This window comes from Hoplias malabaricus, chromosome 8 (genome assembly GCF_029633855.1).
Source record: "Hoplias malabaricus isolate fHopMal1 chromosome 8, fHopMal1.hap1, whole genome shotgun sequence".
Lineage (NCBI taxonomy): Eukaryota > Metazoa > Chordata > Actinopteri > Characiformes > Erythrinidae > Hoplias > Hoplias malabaricus.
The window spans coordinates 39,301,762-39,316,471 of NC_089807.1; the positions used below are offsets into that span (position 1 = coordinate 39,301,762).

Sequence of the window (14,710 nt, forward strand, 5' to 3'; positions counted from 1 at the left end):
GGAGTGTGGTGTGTTCTCCCTGTGTCTGTGTGGGTTTCCTCCGGGTGACTGTCTGTGAGGAGTGTGGTGTGTTCTCTCTGTGTCTGCGTGGGTTTCCTCTGGGTGACTGTCTGTGAGGAGTGTGGTGTGTTCTCTCTGTGTCTGCGTGGGTTTCCTCCGGGTGACTGTCTGTGAGGAGTGTGCTGTGTTCTCCCTGTGTCTGTGTGGGTTTCCTCCGGGTGACTGTCTGTGAGGAGTGTGGTGTGTTCTCCCTGTGTCCGCGTGGGTTTTCTCCGGGTGACTGTCTGTGAGGAGTGTGGTGTGTTCTCTCTGTGTCTGCGTGGGTTTCCTCTGGGTGACTGTCTGTGAGGAGTGTGGTGTGTTCTCTCTGTGTCTGCGTGGGTTTCCTCCGGGTGACTGTCTGTGAGGAGTGTGCTGTGTTCTCCCTGTGTCTGTGTGGGTTTCCTCCGGGTGACTGTCTGTGAGGAGTGTGGTGTGTTCTCCCTGTGTCTGTGTGGGTTTCCTCCGGGTGACTGTCTGTGAGGAGTGTGGTGTGTTCTCCCTGTGTCCGCGTGGGTTTCCTCCGGGTGACTGTCTGTGAGGAGTGTGGTGTGTTCTCCTTGTGTCTGCGTGGGTTTCCTCTGGGTGACTGTCTGTGAGGAGTGTGGTGTGTTCTCCCTGTGTCCGCGTGGGCTTCCTCCGGGTGACTGTCTGTGAGGAGTGTGGTGTGTTCTCCCTGTGTCCGCGTGGGTTTCCTCCGGGTGACTGTCTGTGAGGAATGTGGTGTGTTCTCCCTGTGTCTGTGTGGGTTTCCTCCGGGTGACTGTCTGTGAGGAGTGTGGTGTGTTCTCTCTGTGTCTGCGTGGGTTTCCTCTGGGTGACTGTCTGTGAGGAGTGTGGTGTGTTCTCTCTGTGTCTGCGTGGGTTTCCTCTGGGTGACTGTCTGTGAGGAGTGTGGTGTGTTCTCTCTGTGTCTGCGTGGGTTTCCTCCGGGTGACTGTCTGTGAGGAGTGTGCTGTGTTCTCCCTGTGTCTTTGTGGGTTTCCTCCGGGTGACTGTCTGTGAGGAGTGTGGTGTGTTCTCCCTGTGTCTGTGTGGGTTTCCTCCGGGTGACTGTCTGTGAGGAGTGTGGTGTGTTCTCCCTGTGTCCGCGTGGGTTTCCTCCGGGTGACTGTCTGTGAGGAGTGTGGTGTGTTCTCTCTGTGTCTGAGTGGGTTTCCTCTGGGTGACTGTCTGTGAGGAGTGTGGTGTGTTCTCTCTGTGTCTGCGTGGGTTTCCTCCGGGTGACTGTCTGTGAGGAGTGTGCTGTGTTCTCCCTGTGTCTTTGTGGGTTTCCTCCAGGTGACTGTCTGTGAGGAGTGTGGTGTGTTCTCCCTGTGTCTGTGTGGGTTTCCTCCGGGTGACTGTCTGTGAGGAGTGTGCTGTGTTCTCCCTGTGTCCGCGTGGGTTTCCTCCGGGTGACTGTCTGTGAGGAGTGTGGTGTGTTCTCTCTGTGTCTGAGTGGGTTTCCTCTGGGTGACTGTCTGTGAGGAGTGTGGTGTGTTCTCTCTGTGTCTGCGTGGGTTTCCTCCGGGTGACTGTCTGTGAGGAGTGTGCTGTGTTCTCCCTGTGTCCGTGTGGGTTTCCTCCGGGTGACTGTCTGTGAGGAGTGTGGTGTGTTCTCCCTGTGTCCGTGTGGGTTTCCTCCGGGTGACTGTCTGTGAGGAGTGTGGTGTGTTCTCCCTGTGTCCGCGTGGGTTTCCTCCGGGTGACTGTCTGTGAGGAGTGTGGTGTGTTCTCCCTGTGTCCGCGTGGGCTTCCTCCGGGTGACTGTCTGTGAGGAGTGTGGTGTGTTCTCCCTGTGTCCGCGTGGGTTTCCTCCGGGTGACTGTCTGTGAGGAATGTGGTGTGTTCTCCCTGTGTCCGCGTGGGTTTCCTCCGGGTGACTGTCTGTGAGGAGTGTGGTGTGTTCTCTCTGTGTCTGCGTGGGTTTCCTCCGGGTGACTGTCTGTGAGGAGTGTGCTGTGTTCTCCCTGTGTCTTTGTGGGTTTCCTCCGGGTGACTGTCTGTGAGGAGTGTGGTGTGTTCTCCCTGTGTCTGTGTGGGTTTCCTCCGGGTGACTGTCTGTGAGGAGTGTGGTGTGTTCTCCGTGTCCGCGTGGGTTTCCTCCGGGTGACTGTCTGTGAGGAGTGTGGTGTGTTCTCTCTGTGTCTGAGTGGGTTTCCTCTGGGTGACTGTCTGTGAGGAGTGTGGTGTGTTCTCTCTGTGTCTGCGTGGGTTTCCTCCGGGTGACTGTCTGTGAGGAGTGTGCTGTGTTCTCCCTGTGTCTTTGTGGGTTTCCTCCGGGTGACTGTCTGTGAGGAGTGTGGTGTGTTCTCCCTGTGTCTGTGTGGGTTTCCTCCGGGTGACTGTCTGTGAGGAGTGTGGTGTGTTCTCCCTGTGTCCGCGTGGGTTTCCTCCGGGTGACTGTCTGTGAGGAGTGTGGTGTGTTCTCTCTGTGTCTGAGTGGGTTTCCTCTGGGTGACTGTCTGTGAGGAGTGTGGTGTGTTCTCTCTGTGTCTGCGTGGGTTTCCTCCGGGTGACTGTCTGTGAGGAGTGTGCTGTGTTCTCCCTGTGTCCGTGTGGGTTTCCTCCGGGTGACTGTCTGTGAGGAGTGTGGTGTGTTCTCCCTGTGTCCGTGTGGGTTTCCTCCGGGTGACTGTCTGTGAGGAGTGTGGTGTGTTCTCCCTGTGTCCGCGTGGGTTTCCTCCGGGTGACTGTCTGTGAGGAGTGTGGTGTGTTCTCCCTGTGTCCGCGTGGGCTTCCTCCGGGTGACTGTCTATGAGGAGTGTGGTGTGTTCTCCCTGTGTCCGCGTGGGTTTCCTCCGGGTGACTGTCTGTGAGGAATGTGGTGTGTTCTCCCTGTGTCCGCGTGGGTTTCCTCCGGGTGACTGTCTGTGAGGAATGTGGTGTGTTCTCCCTGTGTCCGCGTGGGTTTCCTCCGGGTGACTGTCTGTGAGGAATGTGGTGTGTTCTCCCTGTGTCCGCGTGGGTTTCCTCCGGGTGACTGTCTGTGAGGAATGTGGTGTGTTCTCCCTGTGTCTGCGTGGGTTTCCTCCGGGTGCTCCAGTTTCCTCCCACGGTCCAAAAACACACGTTGGTAGGTGGATTGGCGACTCAAAAGTGTCCGTAGGTGTGAGTGTGTGAGTGAATGTGTGTGTGTCTGTGTTGCCCTGTGAAGGACTGGCGCCCCCCCCAGGGTGTATTCCCGCCTTGTGCCCAATGACTCCAGGTAGGCTCTGGACCCACCGCAACCCTGAACTGGACAAGCGGTTACAGATAATGAATGAATGAATGTTTGTCATCACCTTGCAAAACAAGGCAGGAGTTATACATCATGGGACAAATGGAACTGGTTTTATTTGGGATGTAAGATTAGATTTGGCTCAGTGATTAAACTCCTGCCTTCACACAGTAAAGACAAGAGTAAGAGTGAGTCTGCAACACACATGGTCATACGGTTGTGGACGTATTCCAAAACTTCGTTTCTGGCAAAGCAGGAACTTTAGGGGAGAAAGTGATCAAGCTTCGACTGGTTCGTTTTTCATGAATATGTGATTAAAAAAATCAAATCCTAAAAATAGAGATAAAAGGAGTTGTTCTGGTGTCAAAAATATGGAGTTATATTTATTCCCATCTGAATCAGGCTATAGGCATCCAACACCAGGCTAATCCACAGGCCTCACTAAGATTGTTTACCACTTATTTCTTTCCAAACTCACCAAACAAGCGCATACTTTTACAGTGCAGTCAATTTTCCATCCCAGAACTTCAAATAAAAACCTATTTGCAATGGACTGAAATGTTTGAAACATGTATTTACTCTAGCCTTGCATGGACAACAACTTCTGGTGGTCTGCTGGGAGATCTCCATCTGAGAAAGATGACCCTGAATTCCAGAGCAGTGCAGGACGAGCATCAAAGACTCCATACAGGAGACGGAAAGCTTCAGTCGACTGAGGCAAGTGACTGTTGTGCTTCCAGCGGGGATGCAGTTGGGACAGTTGGAGCTGGGCTTAATTTCTTGCAGTCGAGTCTCCGTGAAATCAAGCTAATTAAGGGCAAAGACAGCTTTCAGCACACTTGGTTCTTCTTTCTGCCCTTCAGAGAACCGCTGGCAAACTGCTTTCTCTCTAGGTTCATGCATGGAGCCTGCAGGAGGACGGTCTTTGTCATTCAGAATAGATTGCAGGCCGTATGCTTTCTGGATTGCGGGGTGAGAAGGCACTTAATTCGATAGGGGAGAACTCTATTAATTACAGGAACATGGCAAGATTTCTGTTAGTCATCGCCCGCAATACTCAAACGCAGTCGTGTAATTAGCGGCAGCTCTCCGTGATTTCTGGAGGACTTCAAAGTACAGGGAAAAGCCGCAGAACTTTGTAAAATCCTCGGAAAAACAGATCGGTTCCTGTTATTCTTGGCTTTAAGTTTCTCCGAAGATAACAACAGAGGAAGCCGTACACACATGGAACTTACATTTGAGACGCTGAATGATCGATTTTCTAGCATATTGGAGAAAACACATAAAATGTTTACAGACTGGGCCGATCCCTGCCGTCAGCGGCACTGCCCCTCTACTGCTAATAAAAGACTAACTTCTTGTGAAATCGATACTGAGTAAATGCACAGTAGATCCATACGCTTTAATTAAAGCTCGAGACGTGGCCTCCATATTGCTTTTAGTTGTGAAGCACATAATATGAACATCTGATAATGACTGAAACCAGAACACAAGGATGGAAACCATCTCTTGGCTTTTTAGGCTGAAGGGATATCAACAGAATGGATCTGAACAGAACACCAAAACCAAATGACTTACTTTTTGGGGTCATAGAAGTCCATGGCCTTCTTGACTTTGTTGTAGGCCGCAACTTTGAAGGGTACAATTTCCAGAGAGATGAGTCCTGGGGCCATTGTAAGGACTTTAGCTCCGTGACTAGGCTCATACAGGTCTTTACCCGTGTCAGGGTGAGGCATGCCGGCCGGGTCTCTGCCCACGATGTAGAAGTTTGCACCGGCAACCATCCGAGCTCTGCAGTGCCACTGCACCTGGACAACAGGACATGGAGAGTGTTATAACTGAGTAATTATTACTTGTAAGAGTTTGAATACTCTATTTATTATAAATATGGAATATTCATAAAATATGAGATTGTTTTTTGTACCATTTGGATTCATATGGCATATGGAAATCTAGTTTTAAACACTTTTTAATCTGTACGTTTAACTTGTCTTTAAACCTCAGCCAATTATCATCCGTCAGTCTTTCTTTTACATCCATCCATTATCTGTAAGCGCTTATCCAGTTCAGGGTCGCGGTGAGTCCAGAGCCTACCTGGAATCATTGGGCGCAAGGCGGGAATACACCCTGGAGGGGGCGCCAGTCCTTCACAGGGCAACACACACTCACTCATACACTCACACCTACCAACGTGTGTTTTTGGACTGTGGGAGGAAACCGGAGCACCCGGAGGAAACCCACGCAGACACATAAAGAAAGCACCACACTCCTCACAGACAGTCACCCGGAGGAAATCCATGCAGACACAGAGAGAACACACCACACTCCTCACAGACAGTCACCCGGAGGAAATCCACGCAGACACAGAGAGAACACACCACACTCCTCACAGACAGTCACCCGGAGGAAATCCATGCAGACACAGAGAGAACACACCACACTCCTCACAGACAGTCACCCGGAGGAAATCCATGCAGACACAGAGAGAACACACCACACTCCTCACAGACAGTCACCCGGAGGAAACCCACGCAGACACAGGGAGAACACAGCACACTCCTCAGACAGTCACCCGGAGGAAACCCACGCAGACACAGGGAGAACACAGCACACTCCTCACAGACAGTCACCCGCGGACAGAAACACACGCAGACACAGGGAGAACACACCAAACTTCTCACAGACAGTCACCCGGAGGAAACCCACACAGACACAGGGAGAACACACAACACTCCTCACAGACAGTCATCCGGAGCAGGACTTGAACCCACAACCTCCATGTCCCTGGAGCTGTGTGAGTGCGACACTAACTGCTGCGCCACCGTGCCGCCCATCTGAAAGAATATTGAGCTGAAATAATGGTTCTCTCTGTTGTAGTTAGTATGTTTACCATGATGTAATAATGAAAATCAGTGGGGCTGAAACATATACTGTATGCAGGCGGTGAGAATCTAATCTAGGCTAGAAGAATGCATGATTCTTATAGAGGCTGGTACTTATGAAGACAAGAGGTACAGCCCTTGGAGCCATCACCCTCCTTTCTTAGTTACATGCTCAATTAGTCCTAATATGAGAACGCATGAAAAAGGATAAGTGGACAAGTAGCTTGGAAAAATGAACAGTCTTAAGAAAAGAAAACGGCCAGAACACGTTCTGAAAGTCAGGCTGTGTGCGGAGGCACTTGGACAGAGACACGCGATCTGTACTGGCCTGCATCAGAGGGTGAAATGTGCAAGTGAGAGTGAACAGGTCCTTTATTTCCTCCTCCTAACTCATTGAATCTAATAGCTGCTTCCTGCGGGCAAGCTGCAGAGCTCCAGAACTCTGTCTGCTCTCAATAAAGCACTAATGTCCCCAGCCAAATGATTAAAGGACAGAGGACTTCAAAACAGATAGAGTGTATTCCATCAGCGACAATTTGTGTCAGAGGAGCACTGCTAGGTTTCTTTCTCTCTCCGAACGAATCGCACTCAGGGGCCACTGAGGGATCGGCTCGAGGGAGGCTGGTTGTGTTTAGAGGCGGTGTACTGAGGCATAAATCAAACGCGAACGGTCAGTTACAAGGCGTGTGTACGTGATGAGTCTGTCTCGGCTGTCTGCAGCTTCACTCATGTGGCCCATCTCGGAGGTTCTGCACTTCAGGACTGTTTCAGGCGCTGAGGCAGTGACACTGAACAGCAGCAGAGCATACAAGCTACACAAGAAAGAACACAATGTGCTGAAAAGGCTGCTCCCACATTGAGCCCTGTTTACATTTTCCTTGTATTTCACTTTTTTCCCCTGAAGTCCAAGTTTGTGTGGTTTTATAAACCGAAAACAGTCATAATTCAATTTAATATGACCATTTTCCAAGCTCTCAACCCAGAATCGTTTTGTTACTACTCCTTTAAGACTGATATAATTAAATGAGTGACATGGAAATGACCATATTGTGTTTCAGTTATTTTTTTCCCTAAAGTACACTTCTAAAGAGTGTGGTTTTATGGACCACACTATCATTCAATTTTATATGATCGCTTTAAGGCTGATATGTAAATGACCTTTGTTCCAACTGCCCACATTTCGACGACAGACCAGGCTGCAATGTAAAAGCAAACTGTTACATCTGGACTGAAATCCTCAAGTTCAGCTGTTCCTTTTGCATATGTGGATCCACTGGAGGACTGCAGTGATCCATGTGCTTCCTGAGGTCCAGGAACGACACCATCTTTTATTCATCATCCAGGCCTATAACTTAGCTATAGACTGTCAGCAGTAACAACACAGCTTACCACATCAGCATACATATTCAGGGTAAAATACTATAGAATAAATGAACAGTGATATTTTTTTATTAAATCGAAAACATTTATTATTCATTCATTGTCTGTAAGCGCTTATCCAGTTCAGGGTCGCGGTGGGTCCAGAGCCTACCTGGAATCATTGGGCGCAAGGCGGGAACACACCCTGGAGGGGGCGCCAGTCCTTCACAGGGCAACACACACACTCATACATTCACTCACACACTTACACCTATGGACACTTTTTAAGTCACCAATCCACCTACCAACGTTTGTTTTTGGACTGTGGGAGGAAACCGGAGCCCCCGGAGGAAACCCACACAGACACAGGGAGAACACACCACACTCCTCACAGACAGTCACCCGGAGGAAACCCACGCAGACACAGGGAGAACACACCACACTCCTCACAGACAGTCACCCGGAGGAAACCCACGCAGACACAGGGAGAACACACCACACTCCTCACGGACAGTCACCCGGAGGAAACCCACGCAGACACAGGGAGAACACACCACACTCCTCACAAACAGTCACCCGGAGGAAACCCACGCAGACACAGGGAGAACACACCACACTCCTCACAGACAGTCACCCGGAGGAAACCCACACAGACACAGGGAGAACACACCACACTCCTCACAGACAGTCACCCGGAGGAAACCCACGCAGACACAGGGAGAACACACCACACTCCTCACAGACAGTCACCCGGAGGAAACCCACGCAGACACAGGGAGAACACACCACACTCCTCACAGACAGTCACCCGGAGGAAACCCACACAGACACAGGGAGAACACACCACACTCCTCACAGACAGTCACCCGGAGGAAACCCACGCAGACACAGGGAGAACACACCACACTCCTCACAGACAGTCACCCGGAGGAAACCCACGCAGACACAGGGAGAACACACCACACTCCTCACAGACAGTCACCCGGAGGAAACCCACGCAGACACAGGGAGAACACACCACACTCCTCACGGACAGTCACCCGGAGGAAACCCACGCAGACACAGGGAGAACACACCACACTCCTCACAGACAGTCACCCGGAGGAAACCCACGCAGACACAGGGAGAACACACCACACTCCTCACAGACAGTCACCCGGAGGAAACCCACGCAGAATGAGGCACTGCTTGAAAACTACAGTTTTAAAAGTATCCCAGCTTCCCCTCTGTTTACCTCAGTGGGGCCAGCATACATCATGGGTGAGGGGAAGATAGCTACGATGGTTGAATTGGGGTCCAGCACACCCTCCTCCAGCACAGCAGCGTGCTGCCTCATTCTCCAACACAGAGGCACATCGTCGTCTTTTGTCCAGCCACCCAGAGGATGCAGCAGCAAAACCGGCCTCCTGTAACCGCGTTCAATCAAACGCCTCTGAGTGTCCTGCATCAGCAGAGCATGACCGTTATGCACTGGGTTCCTCAACTGGAACGCAAACACAGCATCTGAGGACGAGGGAAAGTGAGAGAGGTTTACCTGAATTAACATACAGCATCTTCTACCAAAAAAAATAACGTTTACCGTTCAATGGAATTAGACCTTTCCTCTGGATTCAGTAACTTTAAGGTTAATAATGCTATTTAAATAGACCCCCAATCCTGTGCGTTACCTGCGTTCATCTCTTTGAATTTCTGCTTGAGCTCAGTGGGCGTGAGGCGGTAAGAGTCCAGACCATCGTTCCAGTAGATTCGGTCAAGCACCTGTATGTCTCCACCCACCAGCCAATCACCACTCTCCATCACCATCTGAAACAGGACGCACAAACACAAAATATTTGATCAGAATATGGAAAGCACAGACCTGGAGGGTGATGACATGGAGGCTGAGAGTAAGAGGTCCTAAAGCAGGGGTTATGACGCCATATTAGTTTGATTTACAAATGAGTTCAGTGGAGGAACTCACAAATGATTTAATCATTTACTTTAAATATTCACTCTACATATGTCACTCTACCTAGACTGCATTTGTTTGCTACCTTTTTTAAATGTTACTTGGACAAGCCACATTCAAATGAAGGACGTATGTGGTGCATAATGGAAATGACATAGAGGGCAAACTCCAAATGCCACGTACGTAACTGCTACATCAACTGCTACACAAGGGTTATTTCTGGTTGCTAGTTTGTGTATGAACTGAAAACGTCCCAGAACAGATACCGTGATCAAAATTCTTGCGATTACACAAATGTATATTATATATTCGAGGATTTTTGACCCCAAACTGTAGGGAAACCCTGTCGTAAGATAAAGATGGAGTCATTAGCACCTTCTCTACTCACTGTGATGTGTCTGAACTTCCATGAGACCGCACCTGGAACACAACCTGCCTTTGAGTGATTTACTTACGTCCCAAAATCACATTATAATCTGTCTAAACAGAAAGTCGGGCTTCAGGCTGGAAGCCTTGCCTACTTTTGGAGCATTTATCCTAAGGCGAGCCTGGGCTGACTCTCTTTGAAGTGTTAGTCTGGTCGGTGTTAACAGGAGGGAGCACAAGGACACCGGTTTTAAAGCCCAGTGTTAGATTTAAGACCACTGGGGCCGAGAAAGCACTTTCACACCCACCGCTTACTTTACGAGCTTGAACGCTCCAATACGGCAAAAATCACGGGGGCTTTCAGACTCGGAATGAGGTAGTGTGAGAAAGACAGAAAGTGAAATAGAGAGAAGGAGAAAGGGGGAGAGACAGAAGAGGAGGTCATTAAAGCAAGATAGAAACGGAAAGGAAAATAAATAGTAAAGAAAGCAAGAGAATAAGAGGAGAGAGGGCAAGTGAAAGGAGAGAAAAAGAAAAACTATAAGAGAAAAGTAGAGAGAGGGAGAGTACTGAAAGAGAGTGGAAGAAAGATAGAGAGAGGGGGAGAATAGCCGAAACTGGAAGGTGATTATGGGTAGGTTGGGGTTATTGCATCTGTAGAGCAGAGGATAAATCTGAATTCATTCTGGCCAGGATACTCAGACAGTAGCATTACATAATTAATGATCAGAGTCGGATTCAAACTGGACGCACAAGCTGCTTGGATTCCGGACTTGCTTCTGGCTGCAAAGCACCTGAACAGAAAGAAATACAGCCATCGTACAGCCAGACGTCCACAATCACCCATGTGCCTTCCTCCCTATACAAGAGCGCCACTCAAGAAAACGTCCAGCCAAGTTTCATTTCCACCAAGAAGAAGACGTACACATGGACAGTGTGAATAAACAGGAAAACGGGGATTTACTGCGTTCAATTGGAGCCAGGTTTTCCAGCCCTGCTGCTGCTGACTGACACACTTCAGCCCGGGAATTCGCACCAGCGGCAAGAACGTCAATGCTCTGGCCCAAACAAGGGCACATTCCTCCTCTGCCCACACAGAAACACATCCAAATATTTGTCCTGATGACACTGGAATCGTATCAGTAGAAGCAAATGTTCAGATTCAACCACAACTGACCAAACTGATATTTAATGCCATGTTTATTTCACTCCAAAAGAGCAAAGCATGTTGGCGATTACAGCACTGGATTATAAATCAAATTTTTACCCAATTTGTACTCCATTTTGGGCCGTTCCCAACTGCAACAACTAGCTACCTCTCCTGCAGCCACACAACCATGGAGACCGAATGCACCTCATGCTTCTTCTAAGACACATGAATTCATTCATTCATTCATTCATTATCTGTAACCCTTATCCAGTTCAGGGTCGCGGTGGGTCCAGAGCCTACCTGGAATCATTGGGCGCAAGGCGGGAATACACCCTGGAGGGGGCGCCAGTCCTTCACAGGGCAACACACACACTCACACCAACGGACACTTTTGAGTCGCCAATCCACCTACCTACGTGTGTTTTTGGACTGTGGGAGGAATCCGGAGCACCCGGAGGAAACCCACGCGGACACAGGGAGAACACACCACACTCCTCACAGACAGTCACCCGGAGGAAACCCACGCAGACACAGGGAGAACACACCACACTCCTCACAGACAGTCGCCCGGAGGAAACCCACGCAGACACAGGGAGAACACACCACACTCCTCACAGACAGTCACCCGGAGGAAACCCACGCAGACACAGGGAGAACACACCACACTCCTCACAGACAGTAACCCGGAGGAAACCCACGCAGACACAGGGAGAACACACCACACTCCTCACAGACAGTAACCCGGAGGAAACCCACGCAGTCACAGGGAGAACACACCACACTCCTCACAGACAGTCACCCGAAGGAAACCCACTCGGACACGGGGAAAACACACCAACTCATCACAGACAGTCACTCGGAGCGGGAATCGAACCCACAACCTCCAGGCCCCTGGAGCTGTGTGACTGCGACACCACCTGCTGCGCCACCGTGCCACCCTAAGACACATGAACCTCCACTGATTGTTTTATAAGCTGCTGCCTATGTGATGTCACTGGAGTGCTCAACGCTTATGTTAGTTGAAAGATCCCTGTATTGGGTAGCGTCATGCTAAGTGATTCGAGACACCTCGAACCTTACGCAGCACCCAGAGACTGTGTCCTTCCAACTACAGGACTATCACAGTTAGTGAGGAATCCCTAAATAACAGAAAACAAGTGTTTTTAGAAACTGGTGACAGGCAAAACATTAACAAATATATTATAGATTATCTGACGATGACTGATATTTCCACTACACGTTAATATAATCAGGAATGACGGAGCTTAATTTGGTCTCCAGCTGGTGGTTCCCAACCTTGGTCCTGCACATTTTAAAGAGTTTCCGCTCTTATATATTCATTGCAGCTCAGGAAGGGCTTGTTAATGAGCTGATTAGTTGGATCAGATGAATTAGAGCTGGGAAACCGCCAGACTTTGCAGGGGTGGGGGAAGTGTGCAAGACCTCTACAGATTCTCTGACAGGTTCCTTCCTCTCACATCCAAAAAGAAAGAGCACAGCCAAATTCTCGCAGACGTAATTACCTCAACCACCCTAAAGCCCAACCTGACAGTGAGCCGAACGCAAAATATATCCCACTCCATGCCTCAGCAAGAAAAAATAGGATCTGACCGTTAACTGTATTTTCAATAAGTGCAGTTTTTACAGTTGTCGCCGGTCAGGGCGAACTGCCTTATTGCGGTCAGAGGCAGACGGGGCGGGATTCTTCCAGAGGCCGAGAGCTTTCCTTCACTGGCGCCCTACTAAAGAGGCAACTGGAGCGGTTTGTGAACTATTAAAGTCTACCTGAGCCCCTCGTCCCAACTCACAGATGGAAACAATCGTTCAGTATTTACTCTGATATATTTGGAAGAGGAAGGTGAGAGGGGGGGAGAGGTGGGAGAAGGAGGGAGGGGGAGGGCTCTGACAGAACACTGTGTAAATAGAATGCTGAGCAAGAAATCCAAGCAAAACAGATGTGTGAAATGAAGGAGGTAAAAGGGATAAAAGGATTACAAGAGAAAGAAAGAGAGTGAGCGAGAATGAAAGAGGAAGCGAGATCTGAAAGCAAGGGTATGATGGATATGTTCTTTATCAGAATGACGCTTTAATGTCTGCACTAGAAAATAGCTGAGAAAGCTGGGAGCCGAAGCGAAACATGCACATTTCAAAAGTAACGTGTTCTCTTCAAGCAATCCAGACGCCCTTAAACCCTAGGCACCTTAAAGTTTGAGTCGTAGCCTGTATTTATAGATGACTAAATTAAAAGTAGGGAGAAATCTGACGTTCAGAAGAAGTCTTACATAACATCACATAATTCATTTGTTCCTTGGCAGCTCCATAACACTGCAGGTCTCAGGTGACCTAGAAAACGAATGTGCTCAACATCACACAAGACAACACAATATACTAAATTAAAAATCTGACTGATAAAAAAGCCCCCGTCCTTTATTATAGTACGTGCAGATCAATGACATACTGTTACCGTGAAATGGAATCCAGAACACATTTTAGTTGCAATCTGGCCCAGTGCTTTCTGCAAAAACATGTCCGGCCCAAACGGCTACTCCTCTGACCTTGATGTAAGGATGCTCCTTGCAGGTGGTGCCCCACTGCCGAGCGCAGCGCTCCTCCTTGCGGTGTTCATAGAACTCGGGGTTGCGCAGGATGGCCACCCTCCGGCCACCGTAGACCAGCGCCACAGCGGTGCAGCCGTCTAGACGCTCCTTGTCTGCGCTCGAGACGGGCAGGACCACCGGCACCGACATGTTAATAACCCCTCCTGTGGGGAGAGGGCAAAGGTCAAAACACACGCCACATACATCAGCAGCTCACGGTTGGGCTCCAGAACTGTGAAAAAAAAAAAAAACCCAAGCGACAAGGGCAGGTATGGTTACATATATATGAGGAGACAAGATGAGGGGGGGGAGGGAGAGAAGCATATAGCTTTATTTCAGAGGCTGGGTGTGAAGGCTGATATGCTAATATTGGTGTTTGGCAGATTCATTGGCTCCTACACCTTGATTGAACCAACATGGCCTGGGAAGTTTTCAAACGGCTCTTTTGGGATCTTCTCGTTGCTTCAGAAAGGATCTGAAGCAGCTGGTTCCCATAACGCAAAAGGCTCTGAGCATCCCGGCAGTGGCCAAGCAGCACGCTTGTCCAGGCTTTTTCCAACAGCTCAGTCAAAGGCTGACTAATAACATTAATCCCTGGAGGAGACTTTTCAATCTGATCGGTGGGACGTCTTGTAACGCAGGTATAAACAATGGCTGTGTAAGTAGGATGTTATCAGCTACTGATGAAGTGCTGACTAAGAACTGAAAACGAAAAATTAAATCTGAAAATTAACACATAAATAATACATAAAATCGCCTGGTGTTTTCGTCTATCCTCCCGTTGCCAGAGCACAACTGGCCTAGAACGATGTGGAACCCTCGAGAAACCATTACTCAAGGATACAAAGTTAGAAACAAAAACACCACTTTGAAGACTGAAACTCTGAAAGCAAGGGCCCTAAAAACCTTTGTGTCCCCCTGGACTTGAAAAAACAATTACTCAATTAGTACTCAATAGGCATTTTGGCAGTAATTTAAATAAATTTAAAGATAGCCTCCGATTCGTTGCACAGAACTGTCCCAAGCAAAGCCCTCTCATTGAGATGAAGCTAGATTTCCAAAGCTAGAAAACAATGGTTATATAAAGAGCAAGCTAGCAGGTACTGTTCAGATTGGTGTTGTAAATTTGATAGAAAAATCAAATAGGTTTAAACAACACTGTAAATG

General features: G+C 49.1%; 1 protein-coding gene across 1 annotated transcript in view; it reads right to left on the reverse strand.

Moving 5' to 3' along the window:
• Window positions 1-14,710, reverse strand: part of papss1 (3'-phosphoadenosine 5'-phosphosulfate synthase 1) — a 34,458-nt gene that overhangs the window by 5,223 nt on the left and 14,525 nt on the right. The window contains exons 8-11 of the mRNA XM_066678949.1: window positions 13,502-13,707; window positions 9,150-9,285; window positions 8,717-8,985; window positions 4,820-5,049 (exon numbers count right to left, since the gene is read on the reverse strand). Coding sequence (XP_066535046.1) covers window positions 4,820-5,049; window positions 8,717-8,985; window positions 9,150-9,285; window positions 13,502-13,707 — 841 coding nt within the window. The remainder of the gene's footprint in view (window positions 1-4,819; window positions 5,050-8,716; window positions 8,986-9,149; window positions 9,286-13,501; window positions 13,708-14,710) is intronic.